The sequence below is a fragment of the Rhynchophorus ferrugineus genome, unplaced genomic scaffold (genome assembly GCF_030347505.1).
Source record: "Rhynchophorus ferrugineus isolate W39M unplaced genomic scaffold, kcgeb_rfMv2 rfM5, whole genome shotgun sequence".
Taxonomy (NCBI): domain Eukaryota; kingdom Metazoa; phylum Arthropoda; class Insecta; order Coleoptera; family Curculionidae; genus Rhynchophorus; species Rhynchophorus ferrugineus.
In genome coordinates, this window is record NW_027472584.1 from 5042707 (window position 1) to 5059813 (window position 17107).

The following is a 17107-nucleotide window of genomic DNA, read 5'->3' on the forward strand; positions in this document are numbered from 1 at the left end:
TCAACCATAGAAAAAATAGAAATTTCACGGTATAGGCGACCTTGGGGAAATGTTTTGTTTAGTCCAATCAACCTTAGCGCTGCGATCGCAAATTGTGATTGGCTAGTTTTTAAATTGTTGGAACCGCCACTAAAACGGAATGTGATTGGTTCGGTCAAATTGTGCGAGGCCATCATTTTCGGGCATCCATTGTTGTTTGAAGTTTAGGTGTTTGTTAAAGTCAAGATAACTTCGTTTCACGTTGTTTATATATTCTGTTTTACATTAATTGTTATTGAGTAATATAAAAATTTATTACTATGCATCCGTGTAGTAAAAGATGCAGTGTACCTGGGTGTAAATCTACTACCGAAATCAGACATCGGTTCCCGAAGAATGATCCCGCTCTTTTCCAAAAATGGATCGATCAAGTTAATAGTAGTAAACTATCTGGATTAACCACAATGCAAATATACCACCGGCATCGTGTGTGTCACAGACATTTTAGTGAAGAATTTAGGGTAACCCTTCCTTCACGAACAGGTATTAGGGCAAATGCATATCCAACATTGTTTTTATCAGGTACATATAAAATTATCTATATATCTATTATATGTTTGTTTATTTATTGTTTGTTTACAGAAAGTCAACTTATTTATAAAGACGTTAATGGTAACAATGAGAACATTAATTTAAATAATCTTCCAAGTTGTTCGAGTGCTGTCAATGTGATATCTCCAAATAAAGAAGTCTTGCCAGAAGGTACCAATAAAAACCATTTAATTTTAGAATATCTTTAAAATATTTGTAGTTCTTATACACATCTTTAACTTTTTAGAACAACAATCGCAATGTTCAATAAAAGAAACTCCACGAAAAGGTAATACTTTTGATACATAATTTGTATAGTTAATACTAGGGCTTTTTTTTAGCACGTAAAAGCTACAGTGGCATTATAAGGAAATTTGGTTCCTCTCGTCAAATATATTTGTCAGATGAAGTTAAAGATATTTATAACAAAGTAGTAACGTCTTATAAACATGTCACAAGAAATAAGAGATTAGTTGCCTCATTCAAAAGCAGATTTGCAAATATTAGTTCAAGTTTGCGTGCAGAATTACTAAAAAACTTATTTGAACATGTTAATAAGCCAACAGTAGATTTCTTTTTTTCTCAATTGGCAAATCAACCGAAGACACCTAAATCTACACGTTTCACAATTCAGGAAAAAGTTTTTGCTATTGCTCTTTTAAAATCAAGCGGCAAGACCTATAAATTATTGTCAAAAATATTTGCTTTTCCCTCAAAGAGTACTTGTTTAGCATTGCTTAGGCAAATCCCAATGCGAGCAGGGCTAAATGAGCAAATAGATCCTGTATTGTGATGTTTGACGAGATGAGCCTGGCTCCCAATTTGCAATATAATATTAAAGAAGACTGTATCGATGGCTTGGAGAATACAGGGAGCTATAAAAGGGCAGCCATAGCAGACTATGTAAATGTGTTTATGGTGAAAGGATTATTTAGAAAATGGAAACAACCTATCTCCTTCACATATTCAAAAGGACCAATTAAATCGACATTATTAAAACATTTGATTGTTAAAGTTATTGGAAAATGTCGGGAGATAGGTTTAAAGGTCCTTTGCACAGTTTGCGACCAAGGGTCTGCTAATCAGGCTGCCATTAATAGTTTGCTGACCCAGTCAAGAAGTTGTTCTGAATTTCAAGTAAATGGGGAAAAGATAATTCCACTTTACGATATCCCTCATTTATTTAAAGGAATTCGGAACAATTTGTTAAAAAAAAAATTATACATTAAACTTGATAACAAACTAAACATTGCAAAATGGGAGCATATTATAGATCTGTACTACATCGATAGAGATGCGCCTATGAGGATATGCCCAAGATTAACAGAACAACATGTAATTCCAGGCAAAATAAACAAGATGAAAGTCAAGATTTGTACACAAGTGTTCAGCTATACAGTGGCCTCACATTTGGTGACTTTCTCAAAGTGGAGTAAGTATGCTGAAATATATCATGTATTAATAATAATTATAATTTTGTCTTGTTTTCAGAAGATAATCTTCCGAACGATGCTGAACAAACAGGTGCTGTTATAGCCTTTTTGGATAGTTTATTCGATAGTTGCAATTCCAGCAGCAAAACAGCGCCAGAATTCAGGCCTCTCCTTGAAGCCTTATCCTTAAGCTCACCACATGAGGAATTTTGGAGTAGAGCTATTATGTGTTTAAACAGTGCCAAATTTTATTGCCCTGTTAAGAAAGTATTTGTTACTGTGCCATCAATCAAAAACTTAATTGCTACTTTAAGGGGATTTATTTCCTTAAAGAAATCAGTTTTGTCTAAATTTAAAAATAATCACATTTGTTTAAGGAATCTTAACCAAGATTCCTTAGAAAATTTTTTTGGATCTATTAGAAGTCATGGAGTTAGAAACATACATCCTTCGCCTAGTATGTTTGAGAAATCTTTTAAAGCACTTATCATCACTTCATTTTTTTCACATCATTCGCCCGGAGCAAATTGTGAAGAAGATGAACATGTTGGCGCTTTAGATAACTTACATTATTTTTTAACTGGAGATGTAGCATCACCAGAGGTTGTAGAATCACCAGTTGAGTCTATATTTTCAGTTCCAGAGAACTTTGCTCTGATGAAAACAAGAGTGGAACGTTGCACGTTAGTCTATATTTCAGGCTATTTGATAAAACTTCTGAGAAAAAAGACAACGTGCAATATCTGTCTACATTCTACATTAAGTAGTTCCACAGATCAAAAACTCGATACTGATTTTATAGAAGCGATGCAGCCGCGTAGACCCAAATTAACAACTCCATCAAGACTGTTTTACTATACTGTTTGTAGATCTTTAAGCTATCTCTTTTATTTAATACCTAGATTTTGTCATAAAAATAGCATATCTGTTATTCTGAGAGATGTCTTAAAAAAACACATAAATTTTAAACGTTTCAACTGCCCAGTCCATAGCGATTTTGAAGACCACATTTTAAATCTTATTGTCAAATGTTCATTGTATTTTTGGGTTAAACAAGTTAATTCAATATTAACAGGGAAGGACTTAAAGTTTACCTTCAGTATAGCACAAATACAAGATAGAACTCTAATAGATCCTATAAAATTGATGGCACTAAACAAATACGAAAAAGGGAGCAGGCGTTATAGAAGAGTATTTTAATTATTTTGTCTGGAGTATGGGGCTTTTAATTTTTTTTATTTACATTTTTGTAGTTTATTTATTTTTGCTTTTTGCAATTATGTATATTTCTGTTGTTTTTTATTATTATTTATATTATTTACATTTATGTATATTTGTATAGGATTTTATTTTAATAAATTAGTTTTTTAAATTAAATTCGATTTTCATTCAAATATTATTGGCCAGCGAATGTGACGTGATAAAATAGTCACGTGAAATGGCTGACCAATCAAAGCATATTATTTTCCTTACAGGATTCTATATAATATTTTTAAACTAACCAATCAAATTCACGTTGTCAGCGCCACCAATGATTGGACTAAACAAGATTTTGCCCCACCACTTAGCATTGTAGTTGCACACCCCTGCTATCAACACAAAAATTTAAATAACTAGCCGCTAGGGATGCAGAAAAAATATCGATATTTTTTTGTCGATATATCGATATTTTTTAGATGATATAATTTCAGAAGATTAAGTACAATTAAAAAAAACTTTCAAATCGGAACTTACTTTTAAACGTTTAGTGAATTCTGGTACTTAATTTTAATGGTTTATCAAAAATACCGTTATTCCTTAAGAGTTTTAGAAAAAAATATTTTTTAGGCTAATATTTGACTACGTTTATTTTCAATTAAAAATATACATACATTTTTTTGTAAAATATCGATATATCTTATACTTATTGCAAAAAATATATATATTTTTTCCTTCGACATATCGATATTTTTTGTGGCCAACATGCCTACTAACCACTACAAAATATGCAAAATCTAATGCACGGCTTGGCTTTTTATTTTAATTCTTAATGTCAGACGAGTATGTTCGATCCCTTTCCTATATAAATTGTAAGAGAGGAAAGGACGGATATAATTGCTTGGAGCAATTAATTTAATATTTGCTTATATTTTACAACCTTAGTATACGCGAGACGTATTCCTTCACGTACTAACTTTAAAAAAGAAAAAGAAAAACATTACTGAATACTGTTAATATATCTATAATACTTACATTTTAAAGGAAGTGGAGTTACTTTTATATTTGAATGTTCTGAGATGAATTGCTATTTTTAAACAATATACTAAATAAATATAAACAATACAATACAACTTAAACTAAACATGTATTACTATGTGATATATAACATGTATTACAATAACCATGAATTAAAAATGATCGCACAATAACTACTAGAGCTTTTTAAAATAAAATTAATGCTTTATTTATTATCGGACAGAAATATTTTCTAACAAAAACCGAGGGTGTTAGATACACACCAAAAAGTCAATCAAAAGAAATATTACCTATTACTTATTTGTCATTCACAATTTTAATTTTTTACCCTATTACATTAACAATCTTGAAAAATATCGTTCCAAAGTGTTGCTATATTAATATACAATATATTTTTATTTAGAAGCAAACTACCAAAAAAATCATAAAACTAAATATATTATATATAAATCTAGGAAAGCATAAATTCGGTATACATTTTTGTCAAGGTCGCGCCTAGGACGACAGAGTCAGAACGTTAAAAAGCAGTCGAATGAAACTAGTAGAACCGAAAATAGTAACTAAAAGTACACGACTCAAAAACAATCGATAGTAAAAAGTAATACAATCAGTCGAACCGAAACTAGCGACTGATTAGCCATAGTTCCCAACGCTAATTATGTTCTAATAAAAAAGTGCATTTCCTTACTGCCCCAACTAAAATTGAATTAGTGTTGGTAACTATCGAATAAAAACAGTCGATTCGACCACTATTTTTTAAGTTAATCATGTTTCTCCCATAATAAAGTTAAGTGAGTAATTTAAAAATGATGTTACTAACATTTGTCTTAAAAATATCTTCAATATATGCCCGAAAATATATTTGATTTATAATAATCATTGAAGTAATTTACGTCTGCATATTAAAGTATACGCAAAATATATCATGAGCTAACACTTACTAACCATTTTCAAATTCCATTTAATAAAACCTAAGTATTGAAAAATTTAAAATTTATACATTATAACAAAGGCGTCATAAGTGAGATTATTTTTAAAATTGTAGAATAACAATCAGCGCACCTAAAAGCAAATATACATATATATTCTTATTCTTCCCTTTTATATAATAAACATAAATATGGAATATTCAATGAAGTAAAAACTGTTCGTATATTAAAAACTTTTAGTTTAATTTCTTCTAGTAATTTGATATACGTAAAATATTATCATAACAATTAAAATATACAACACTACTGTCTCTGAAGGTGATTTGATCGGTGGTACGAAAATGTTTCAATACATCAAGAATCAAGATTTCAGTTCACCATCAACCATTCCTGCACATTAAAAATACATTATAAACAAAATCAGTTTTAGAGCATTACCTTACCCCACGGTATTTTGATTTTTTTCATATAAAAATCATAAATCTTCACATTAAAAGCACAAATCAAATTAAATGCACTGTTATCCTGTTATTATTAAAGAAACCGAATAATAACGTTAAAAAGCAGCAATAGAACTGACATAACACAAAATAAACCCAATATTTAATTCAAATAAAACCTAGAATAGAGCGGAAAAAACGTTTAGAGTGGGGAGTTGAGAATTAAAGTGATATATGCAACCAATCCTACAAGCTAAAGGAAATGGCGTGAATTTCAATAATAAAAAAATCATGCTAAATGTCAAATCAACAAAATCAAAATACATGCACATTTATATCGTTTATCCTGATAAAACCTACCATTAACTTGACCCCTTATTACTTGACTCATTATATCCTGACCCCGACCCTTCTACAAAACCCTGTATCATTTATCCATAATTTTTGATTCATTATAATGAAGTATTTGGTAGATAAATCATATGAGAAATAAGGGAATTTTTTAAATTTGCTCATACATTCTGCAACCATACATATCACAAATTAATAGTTATAAAAAAGTTTATTTATTTTATAAAATATTTTTTCATGATAAACGATTTAATAGCTGGCTTAGTTGCCGCAGTAGTAAAGGCGACAGGATGGTCCCCCTGTTGCGATAGTCGCGAGTTCGAATTCTGCTGGGGCATGTAAGTAAATTTGTGATGTTTGTGAATGCCCTTAGGTAAGAGTACAAAATCCGACACAGATCCGATCCGACATCCGAGGAAAATGATCCCAGTCACGCCAGTAACCAGGCTGGGTAAGACGGGATGTCTTCTGGGATAATTTCTAAGTTGGCCACTCGCCAGTCAGTAGGCTTAATAATAAACTAACTTTAAAAAAGACAAGAAAAAAAAATTACTGTATAGTATTATAATAATTACATGCAATAACATGCAATTTATAATTTAATTTTAAACGAAGTAGTATTACTTTTATATTTGAATGTTCTGTGGATCTGTAAAAAAGAATGGAATTTTTCTATGAAATGGAATAATACCCCACAAATATTTTATTGTATTTTAATATGTTAATTGATATTTTTAAATATGTCCGCGGCCAGAAAACATATCGATAGAAAATAATTTTAAAAAATCAATATATGGGAGGAAAAAAAATACCGAAATCTTTAGTGCAATAACTACGGTATTAAAAAAAATAAACCAATATAAACCAAATCAATAGATTAGCCAAAATTATCTATATTTTTACTAATAATATCGATAGTTTTTATCAAGAATATCGAAATTTTTTTTACCCCCTACAGCTCTATATTATTATGTTAAGGTTAGTTCTAGTGTGTTTCCCCGGTTATATATGTTTTCTCTTTATATTATTTGAGTATGATTTGCTTTAATTGTATACTACTATTATTTTCCTTGTTAAGCTTAAGTTATGGATTGTTATTAAATGATATAAAAATATTTTTGGCGACAGGGACTCTATTGTTGGTAAATAGCAATGTTTATAGTTAATTCACTGGTATAAAAGGATCTATATCTGGGACGCTTTTAACTTTGAAGAATAATAGATACCTCATCGTGGTATCTTTATTCGGAAACGTGGAAAAATAATCCCTCTGTGCCAGAAACAAACCGAGTTTTAGGTTTGACTAGTGAACCAGCAGAAGACAAATCCGCATTAAGTTCTAGTCACGAATTGCTGAATGTAATGATATTACATTTTCATATGAATTAATTAACGAAGAGGTATATTAATGTGAAATTATTAGATGCAATTATATATCAAAAATTTCATTGACCTCTGCACAATACAGTTTTTACCATCGCTTTCTATTTAGGAAATGAAAATTAAGCAGTGGATGGTAAAAGCTTGAAGAATGCTCAAAGGAAAGCTGCACAGAGGGCTCTGAAAAATACAGAATATCAACATCATTCTTTGAAGATCAAAAAGAGTGAAAAGAACCTGAAGAAACACCTGTAGCTTTACTAAACAATTTAGCATTAAAGGTAAGGATGTCTGTACAATACTCTATAATTAATGATATTTTGGTATTCAATATTGTTTAGTTAAATATAGACATATAAATAAGGTGCCTTTTAGGAACAAATAGAAGGCAAGACTGCATCACCAGACATTTCAGAGAAAAAATCTTATTTGCATAAAATGAATGACACGGTTCATTTTAATGATACTCTTCATGTTAGAAGAAATGATTCTGACACGAAGGGACCTTTCAAAGTCCATTTTAACGTCAACGACGTCAAATTTTATGGAGAGGCGCAAACGATAAAAAATGCTCGTAATGAAGCTGCATTGCAAGCTCTAAATTATATTAACAAAACAAGGAGGAGTTCTCATTTGAAGCAATGGGTAGACAATTTATTATAGAAAATGATGATTAGATAACTTACCTTTATTTCAGGTAATTGCAAAGAACAAAATCAAATGATAAAATTACCCATTTTTATTGTGTATGAAGCTGCTCAAAAACGTAATTTGGAGGTTAACTTGGAGATAGTCTGGGCCAGCCCATAAGAAATCATTTACAACAAAATGCACGGTTGATGATTTAGAAGTCGCTGGATCAGGAAGATCGAAAAAGGATCGCTTCTGAAAATGTTACCTGGTTTAGTGAATATTCCTGGATTGAAGGGTAAACACACAAACAGCAAGAAAACTCTAAAACTCCTCTCCAGCAACCAACAAAGTCCAAAAATAAAAATAGGAAAACAAAATTGTAGACTATTTTCGATATGATTGATAGAATGTTTGACAATGTGGTAGATTTTGACAACGGTCTTATTGGTAAAGTACAAGGCATGTCAGAGGTAATTTAAATTAGTTTTTATGATATCAAGTGTATTTTTATAGTCTATTTTCAGGATGATGCCAATTCCAACAAATCTTAAAATTAGGTCACCTTTTAAACTTAGAAGTACAATATACTGAGTTCCTTGAGAATGAACAACACTACGCAGTCTTATGATTGGGAACAATATAAGCTTTTGTAAGAAATTATTGATACAGAGTTTTTTAAAGCCTTTTTCCTTACATTATTATTTAGATGTGCTTGGGTGAAGGCGTAAATATCAAAAATTCTCGTGACCTAGTAGCTAAATATGGATTGAATGTGCTCTATTAACTAGGATTACTAGATAAATTTTTCGAAAATTCCACAGATGTCAGGTAATTTTATTTGGTTTAAATTCGCTCGGCAACCCAAAAAACAAATTTCTACAATCTTGTCAAATGTCTGTTTCTAAACAATCGGTCTTGCCGTATCATTTTTATTTTCCCACAATCTTATTACAGATGAAAATACACTTATTTAATATTGTAGTAATATTTTGGACATAGAATTATTCCAAGATTGATATATAGGAGACAATCAACATAGAAGATGAGAAAAAGGATTCTGAACTGTGACTTTATGTGTTATTTAGTATTATATTTATGTTATAAGACCGATTTTCATAAAATTACATTTATAGATATAAGTTACTTTGTTGGCAAAGGTTAATAAACAAAAATTGCACTGAGCTCAGTTTATTTTGATATATTTTGTTTGAACCTCTGAGTTGGACTTTGATTTTTTGAGTAAGGTATTTCTGTTACCTTTAATTATACAATTCCCTGTTAAAATAAAAGAAAATGAGTTTGCATTTAGGGAATTCGTTGAAAATATCTAAAATTTCATTTTAATTCGGAATATTTAATTAATTTGTCGAAAATAAATTTTATAAGATATTTTAAATTTTATAGCTTAAAATGATTATATGTAATGATACAATTATTGTCTGGAGCTTTATTTTATTTATAGTATATTGTGAAGTAACCTTTGAACTCTTAAATATAACTAATCATATTTTCTAGTCCAGCAGTTGGGTTAAATAGGAATATATTCGGATCAATTTTCTAAGATAACACACTATATTTCATTCATCCAAGAGAAGAAGATCCAAGATGGAAAGGTAATTTTAATATAAAATGCACTATGATTCAGCTGTTTTTTCATTAAAACATAATTTATTCTATATTATTGCTATAATAATAAATAAAAAAGGTTCTATTTTTAACAACTACCATTTAAGTAAGAAAAGAAGACATCGTTATCCCGTAGATTAATATTGGTAATTTGAGTGACATATTAAGAAAATTGTACAATATATATTATTATGAATTAAACATTATATAACCAATTATTTTATTGATATCATTTTTATTATTTTACCTGTCTGTCTATAAGTCTGATTATAAATATGCATAGAATTTGTCCGTATTAAAACAAAAAAATTGTTTCAAAGAGACTTGGCTTTGGCTTTATTCCTGTTACAGTCTGTTAATTCTTCTTCAATAGTCTGAAAAAATATATGCCCAGCTTAAAACACTATTTTTTTCTACCACTTTAAGTATCTACACTATTTAAATTTATAATATATATTCTTCACAATTTCTGTCTGACATGTCATGCTAAAATTATTACTTACCTTGAAAGGATTAATTTTTCTTAAATTACACATTCTAGATGTAAACTGATATTCTGATAGTCGGCGATGGTGCAACTGGAATAAGCGCGACTATACGAGCCAAACAACTGTTGGACGCGGAAGGGAAGAAAATCAGGGTCGGTGGAATCGAAGTCATAGCACACTTGATCGGTGGTCTATACGGAACATAGATTTTTAGGTAATCATCGTCGAGAAGGCCCCATAAATGGGACTGGAAAGAGAAGGGCGCGCCTCTGAACACTCCCCTAACGGAGGATAAGTTCGGTCTATTAACTAGCACCGGTAGGATTCCGGTACCAGCCCTGCCAGGTTGGATTCTTTGTCTTAAATCGATTTATATATTGAATAAATGATATTTCGTCAGGAACTCCGATGTTTAATCACGGGAACTATATCGTCCCGCTGGGACACGTTATTCAGTGGTTGGGAGAGCAAGCTGAGGCAGTGGGCCCGGGTTATGCACCTTCCGAAGTCCTGTACAACGATGACGGGAGCGTTAAAGATATCGCGACGAATGATTCAAACATAAACCGGATGCGTGGAGCACACCATCGGCTGGCCCTTGGATAAGAACACCTACGGAGGATCCTTTCTGTATCATTTAACGACGAGGTATCCCTGATCGCCGTCGGGTTTGGATTACATCAATCTGTACCTGAGCCCGTACAAGGAATTCCAAAAGAACTGAATATCCAAAGATCGGTAATGCGGTAATGTTCGTTTCTTCGCAGGTTCAAACACCATCCGTTCATAAAGCATCACTTCGAAGACGGCAATAGGATCTCACCAGGGCACCGGCAGTTTACACAGTATCCCCAATCTCACTTTTCCTGGAGGATGCTTAGTAGTAGCTTTGCCACGGGTTTTATTACCTTGCCGAAAGTTAGTTAAAAGGATTGTACCTAATGAAAAATTAGAGCATTACACAAAAATAAGTTTTTTTTTATTAATGAATTGTTTAAAAGTTCATAAAATAATCACCCAAATGTCATCAAAACACAACTGGAATCTTTTAAAGTCAACTAAAAGCGTACATATAGTGTATAACACAAATTATGTTATGCAACACTTTAAACTCGCAAAATCCTGTCAAACGAAACTTAGGCATCTTCGACGGACTCGAAGATTGTTATTGTCCCGCTGGTGTGTATGAGTTTGTGCCACTCGATTCTGGAGAGGGCCATCCACCGTAAGACGTGCAACATCAAGGACCCCAGCCAGAATAACTGGGTGGTCCCAGAAGGAGGTCGCGGCCCAGCTTACAACGCAATGTAAGGACCAATGAGATTTAACATTTTCCTATATCTTTTTATTTATATTGTATTAGTTAAGAAGATACAATTTTTGTATACAAATAAACTTTATATTGTAGTTCTACCAGTATCGGTGACTAGCTTGATTCATCCCTTGTTTCTTCCTTTAGCTCTTCTCTTTCTTTGAACTGATTCTCGGCCGCTCTGTAATGTTCTGGCCAGTCTTTTGGTTGCTTATTTCCATACATCTGTAAATCAATAATAACCTGACAATGTGCTTATAAGTCAACTGAAATAGTTACCTCACACACGAACTGTAAAACCTTCATCTTTGAGATTTCAATTTCAGCTCGAATCCCCCATTGGAAAGTTTGTATTTTCGTTTTCTCATCAAACTCACAGTGAAGGTAATAATTCTTTATCAAGGTTTCTCTTATATATTCTTTGACTTTACCGAAAAATGGATGCTCAACTTCTACATCAATATCCAAGGACTTCAGGAAACTATAAAGGGATTCTGAAATAATAAATCAACAATATAAAAACAATAAAGGAATGGTATCGTAGAGCTCACTGTCTGATACTGGCGCGTTTGTCATAAATATATGGGATAAAATTAATAGAGTCAGTATCTTGTGAGCAGCATTTGGTACATTTGAACCAGTTTCATAACTAGAAACACATTCTTCCTCTTCATCGGAATAATTTACAGGAGGCAACATACTAATTAAAAAATAAATTTTTTTTTTCATTTTTACATCATCATATTCAGTAAGTGTGTAACCATATACCTAAAAATGTATGCAAAACAATATCAACAACATCCATATAACAATAATAATACCAACATTTTCCAGAACCTTAATTGCTTGTTGTATAACACTATCCACGCATTGGCCCTTTTTGTGAATTACATTTTGATTTAATTCGGATCTGGTATAAAATGAATTTTCGTCAGCTTTAAGAATAATGTACCTGACTACATCATTGATTATATTTTCTGTATTTTGATCCGGTACGTCTGGATCAGTCTGTGATTTGGTTTTTTGAGACCCGCTAACTGATCTTCGCTTCTTCGACATTTTTACGACTTGAAGAACTTTAAAATCGTGTATCAGCTATCTCCATACAGCACTATCAACACAAAAATTTAAATAACTAGCCGCTAGGGATGCAGAAAAAATATCGATATTTTTTTGTCGATATATCGATATTTTTTAGATGATATAATTTCAGAAGATTAAGTACAATTAAAAAAAACTTTCAAATCGGAACTTACTTTTAAACGTTTAGTGAATTCTGGTACTTAATTTTAATGGTTTATCAAAAATACCGTTATTCCTTAAGAGTTTTAGAAAAAAATATTTTTTAGGCTAATATTTGACTACGTTTATTTTCAATTAAAAATATACATACATTTTTTTGTAAAATATCGATATATCTTATACTTATTGCAAAAAATATATATATTTTTTCCTTCGACATATCGATATTTTTTGTGGCCAACATGCCTACTAACCACTACAAAATATGCAAAATCTAATGCACGGCTTGGCTTTTTATTTTAATTCTTAATGTCAGACGAGTATGTTCGATCCCTTTCCTATATAAATTGTAAGAGAGGAAAGGACGGATATAATTGCTTGGAGCAATTAATTTAATATTTGCTTATATTTTACAACCTTAGTATACGCGAGACGTATTCCTTCACGTACTAACTTTAAAAAAGAAAAAGAAAAACATTACTGAATACTATTAATATATCTATAATACTTACATTTTAAAGGAAGTGGAGTTACTTTTATATTTGAATGTTCTGAGATGAATTGCTATTTTTAAACAATATACTAAATAAATATAAACAATACAATACAACTTAAACTAAACATGTATTACTATGTGATATATAACATGTATTACAATAACCATGAATTAAAAATGATCGCACAATAACTACTAGAGCTTTTTAAAATAAAATTAATGCTTTATTTATTATCGGACAGAAATATTTTCTAACAAAAACCGAGGGTGTTAGATACACACCAAAAAGTCAATCAAAAGAAATATTACCTATTACTTATTTGTCATTCACAATTTTAATTTTTTACCCTATTACATTAACAATCTTGAAAAATATCGTTCCAAAGTGTTGCTATATTAATATACAATATATTTTTATTTAGAAGCAAACTACCAAAAAAATCATAAAACTAAATATATTATATATAAATCTAGGAAAGCATATATTCGGTATACATTTTTGTCAAGGTCGCGCCTAGGACGACAGAGTCAGAACGTTAAAAAGCAGTCGAATGAAACTAGTAGAACCGAAAATAGTAACTAAAAGTACACGACTCAAAAACAATCGATAGTAAAAAGTAATACAATCAGTCGAACCGAAACTAGCGACTGATTAGCCATAGTTCCCAACGCTAATTATGTTCTAATAAAAAAGTGCATTTCCTTACTGCCCCAACTAAAATTGAATTAGTGTTGGTAACTATCGAATAAAAACAGTCGATTCGACCACTATTTTTTAAGTTAATCATGTTTCTCCCATAATAAAGTTAAGTGAGTAATTTAAAAATGATGTTACTAACATTTGTCTTAAAAATATCTTCAATATATGCCCGAAAATATATTTGATTTATAATAATCATTGAAGTAATTTACGTCTGCATATTAAAGTATACGCAAAATATATCATGAGCTAACACTTACTAACCATTTTCAAATTCCATTTAATAAAACCTAAGTATTGAAAAATTTAAAATTTATACATTATAACAAAGGCGTCATAAGTGAGATTATTTTTAAAATTGTAGAATAACAATCAGCGCACCTAAAAGCAAATATACATATATATTCTTATTCTTCCCTTTTATATAATAAACATAAATATGGAATATTCAATGAAGTAAAAACTGTTCGTATATTAAAAACTTTTAGTTTAATTTCTTCTAGTAATTTGATATACGTAAAATATTATCATAACAATTAAAATATACAACACTACTGTCTCTGAAGGTGATTTGATCGGTGGTACGAAAATGTTTCAATACATCAAGAATCAAGATTTCAGTTCACCATCAACCATTCCTGCATATTAAAAATACATTATAAACAAAATCAGTTTTAGAGCATTACCTTACCCCACGGTATTTTGATTTTTTTCATATAAAAACCATAAATCTTCACATTAAAAGCACAAATCAAATTAAATGCACTGTTATCCTGTTATTATTAAAGAAACTGAATAATAACGTTAAAAAGCAGCAATAGAACTGACATAACACAAAATAAACCCAATATTTAATTCAAATAAAACCTAGAATAGAGCGGAAAAAACGTTTAGAGTGGGGAGTTGAGAATTAAAGTGATATATGCAACCAATCCTACAAGCTAAAGGAAATGGCGTGAATTTCAATAATAAAAAAATCATGCTAAATGTCAAATCAACAAAATCAAAATACATGCACATTTATATCGTTTATCCTGATAAAACCTACCATTAACTTGACCCCTTATTACTTGACTCATTATATCCTGACCCCGACCCTTCTACAAAACCCTGTATCATTTATCCATAATTTTTGATTCATTATAATGAAGTATTTGGTAGATAAATCATATGAGAAATAAGGGAATTTTTTAAATTTGCTCATACATTCTGCAACCATACATATCACAAATTAATAGTTATAAAAAAGTTTATTTATTTTATAAAATATTTTTTCATGATAAACGATTTAATAGCTGGCTTAGTTGCCGCAGTAGTAAAGGCGACAGGATGGTCCCCCTGTTGCGATAGTCGCGAGTTCGAATTCTGCTGGGGCATGTAAGTAAATTTGTGATGTTTGTGAATGCCCTTAGATAAGAGTACAAAATCCGACAAGGAAAATGATCCCAGTCACGCCAGTAACCAGGCTGGGTAAGACGGGATGTCTTCTGGGATAATTTCTAAGTCAATAGGCTTAATAATAACTCGCCAGTCAATAGGCTTAATAATAAACTAACTTTAAAAAAGACAAGAAAAAAAAATTACTGTATAGTATTATAATAATTACATGCAATAACATGCAATTTATAATTTAATTTTAAACGAAGTAGTATTACTTTTATATTTGAATGTTCTGTGGATCTGTAAAAACGAATGGAATTTTTCTATGAAATGGAATAATACCCCACAAATATTTTATTGTATTTTAATATGTTAATTGATATTTTTAAATATGTCCGCGGCCAGAAAACATATCGATAGAAAATAATTGAAAAAAATCAATATATGGGAGGAAAAAAAATACCGAAATCTTTAGTGCAATAACTACGGTATTAAAAAAAATAAACCAATATAAACCAAATCAATAGATTAGCCAAAATTATCTATATTTTTACTAATAATATCGATAGTTTTTATCAAGAATGTCGAAATTTTTTTTACCCCCTACAGCTCTATATTATTATGTTAAGGTTAGTTCTAGTGTGTTTCCCCGGTTATATATGTTTTCTCTTTATATTATTTGAGTATGATTTGCTTTAATTGTATACTACTATTATTTTCCTTGTTAAGCTTAAGTTATGGATTGTTATTAAATGATATAAAAATATTTTTGGCGACAGGGACTCTATTGTTGGTAAATAGCAATGTTTATAGTTAATTCACTGGTATAAAAGGATCTATATCTGGGACGCTTTTAACTTTGAAGAATAATAGATACCTCATCGTGGTATCTTTATTCGGAAACGTGGAAAAATAATCCCTCTGTGCCAGAAACAAACCGAGTTTTAGGTTTGACTAGTGAACCAGCAGAAGACAAATCCGCATTAAGTTCTAGTCACGAATTGCTGAATGTAATGATATTACATTTTCATATGAATTAATTAACGAAGAGGTATATTAATGTGAAATTATTAGATGCAATTATATATCAAAAATTTCATTGACCTCTGCACAATACAGTTTTTACCATCGCTTTCTATTTAGGAAATGAAAATTAAGCAGTGGATGATAAAAGCTTGAAGAATGCTCAAAGGAAAGCTGCACAGAGGGCTCTGAAAAATACAGAATATCAACATCATTCTTTGAAGATCAAAAAGAGTGAAAAGAACCTGAAGAAACACCTGTAGCTTTACTAAACAATTTAGCATTAAAGGTAAGGATGTCTGTACAATACTCTATAATTAATGATATTTTGGTATTCAATATTGTTTAGTTAAATATAGACATATAAATAAGGTGCCTTTTAGGAACAAATAGAAGGCAAGACTGCATCACCAGACATTTCAGAGAAAAAATCTTATTTGCATAAAATGAATGACACGGTTCATTTTAATGATACTCTTCATGTTAGAAGAAATGATTCTGACACGAAGGGACCTTTCAAAGTCCATTTTAACGTCAACGACGTCAAATTTTATGGAGAGGCGCAAACGATAAAAAATGCTCGTAATGAAGCTGCATTGCAAGCTCTAAATTATATTAACAAAACAAGGAGGAGTTCTCATTTGAAGCAATGGGTAGACAATTTATTATAGAAAATGATGATTAGATAACTTACCTTTATTTCAGGTAATTGCAAAGAACAAAATCAAATGATAAAATTACCCATTTTTATTGTGTATGAAGCTGCTCAAAAACGTAATTTGGAGGTTAACTTGGAGATAGTCTGGGCCAGCCCATAAGAAATCATTTACAACAAAATGCACGGTTGATGATTTAGAAGTCGCTGGATC

At 30.6% G+C, this 17107-nt stretch overlaps 1 protein-coding gene across 1 annotated transcript; it reads right to left on the reverse strand.

Annotated features, from left to right (window-relative positions):
* Nucleotides 1-11438: 11438 nt before the first annotated feature.
* On the reverse strand, nucleotides 11439-12481 carry LOC143197573 (non-structural maintenance of chromosomes element 3 homolog). The gene is made up of 4 exons (XM_076406111.1): nucleotides 12223-12481; nucleotides 11949-12165; nucleotides 11677-11891; nucleotides 11439-11622 (listed from the first exon to the last, which is right to left on the reverse strand). Exons 1-4 carry the CDS (start codon nucleotides 12454-12456, stop codon nucleotides 11512-11514), a joined length of 777 nt encoding a protein of 258 aa, XP_076262226.1. The 5' UTR covers nucleotides 12457-12481; the 3' UTR covers nucleotides 11439-11511.
* Between the last annotated feature and the right edge of the window lie 4626 nt (nucleotides 12482-17107).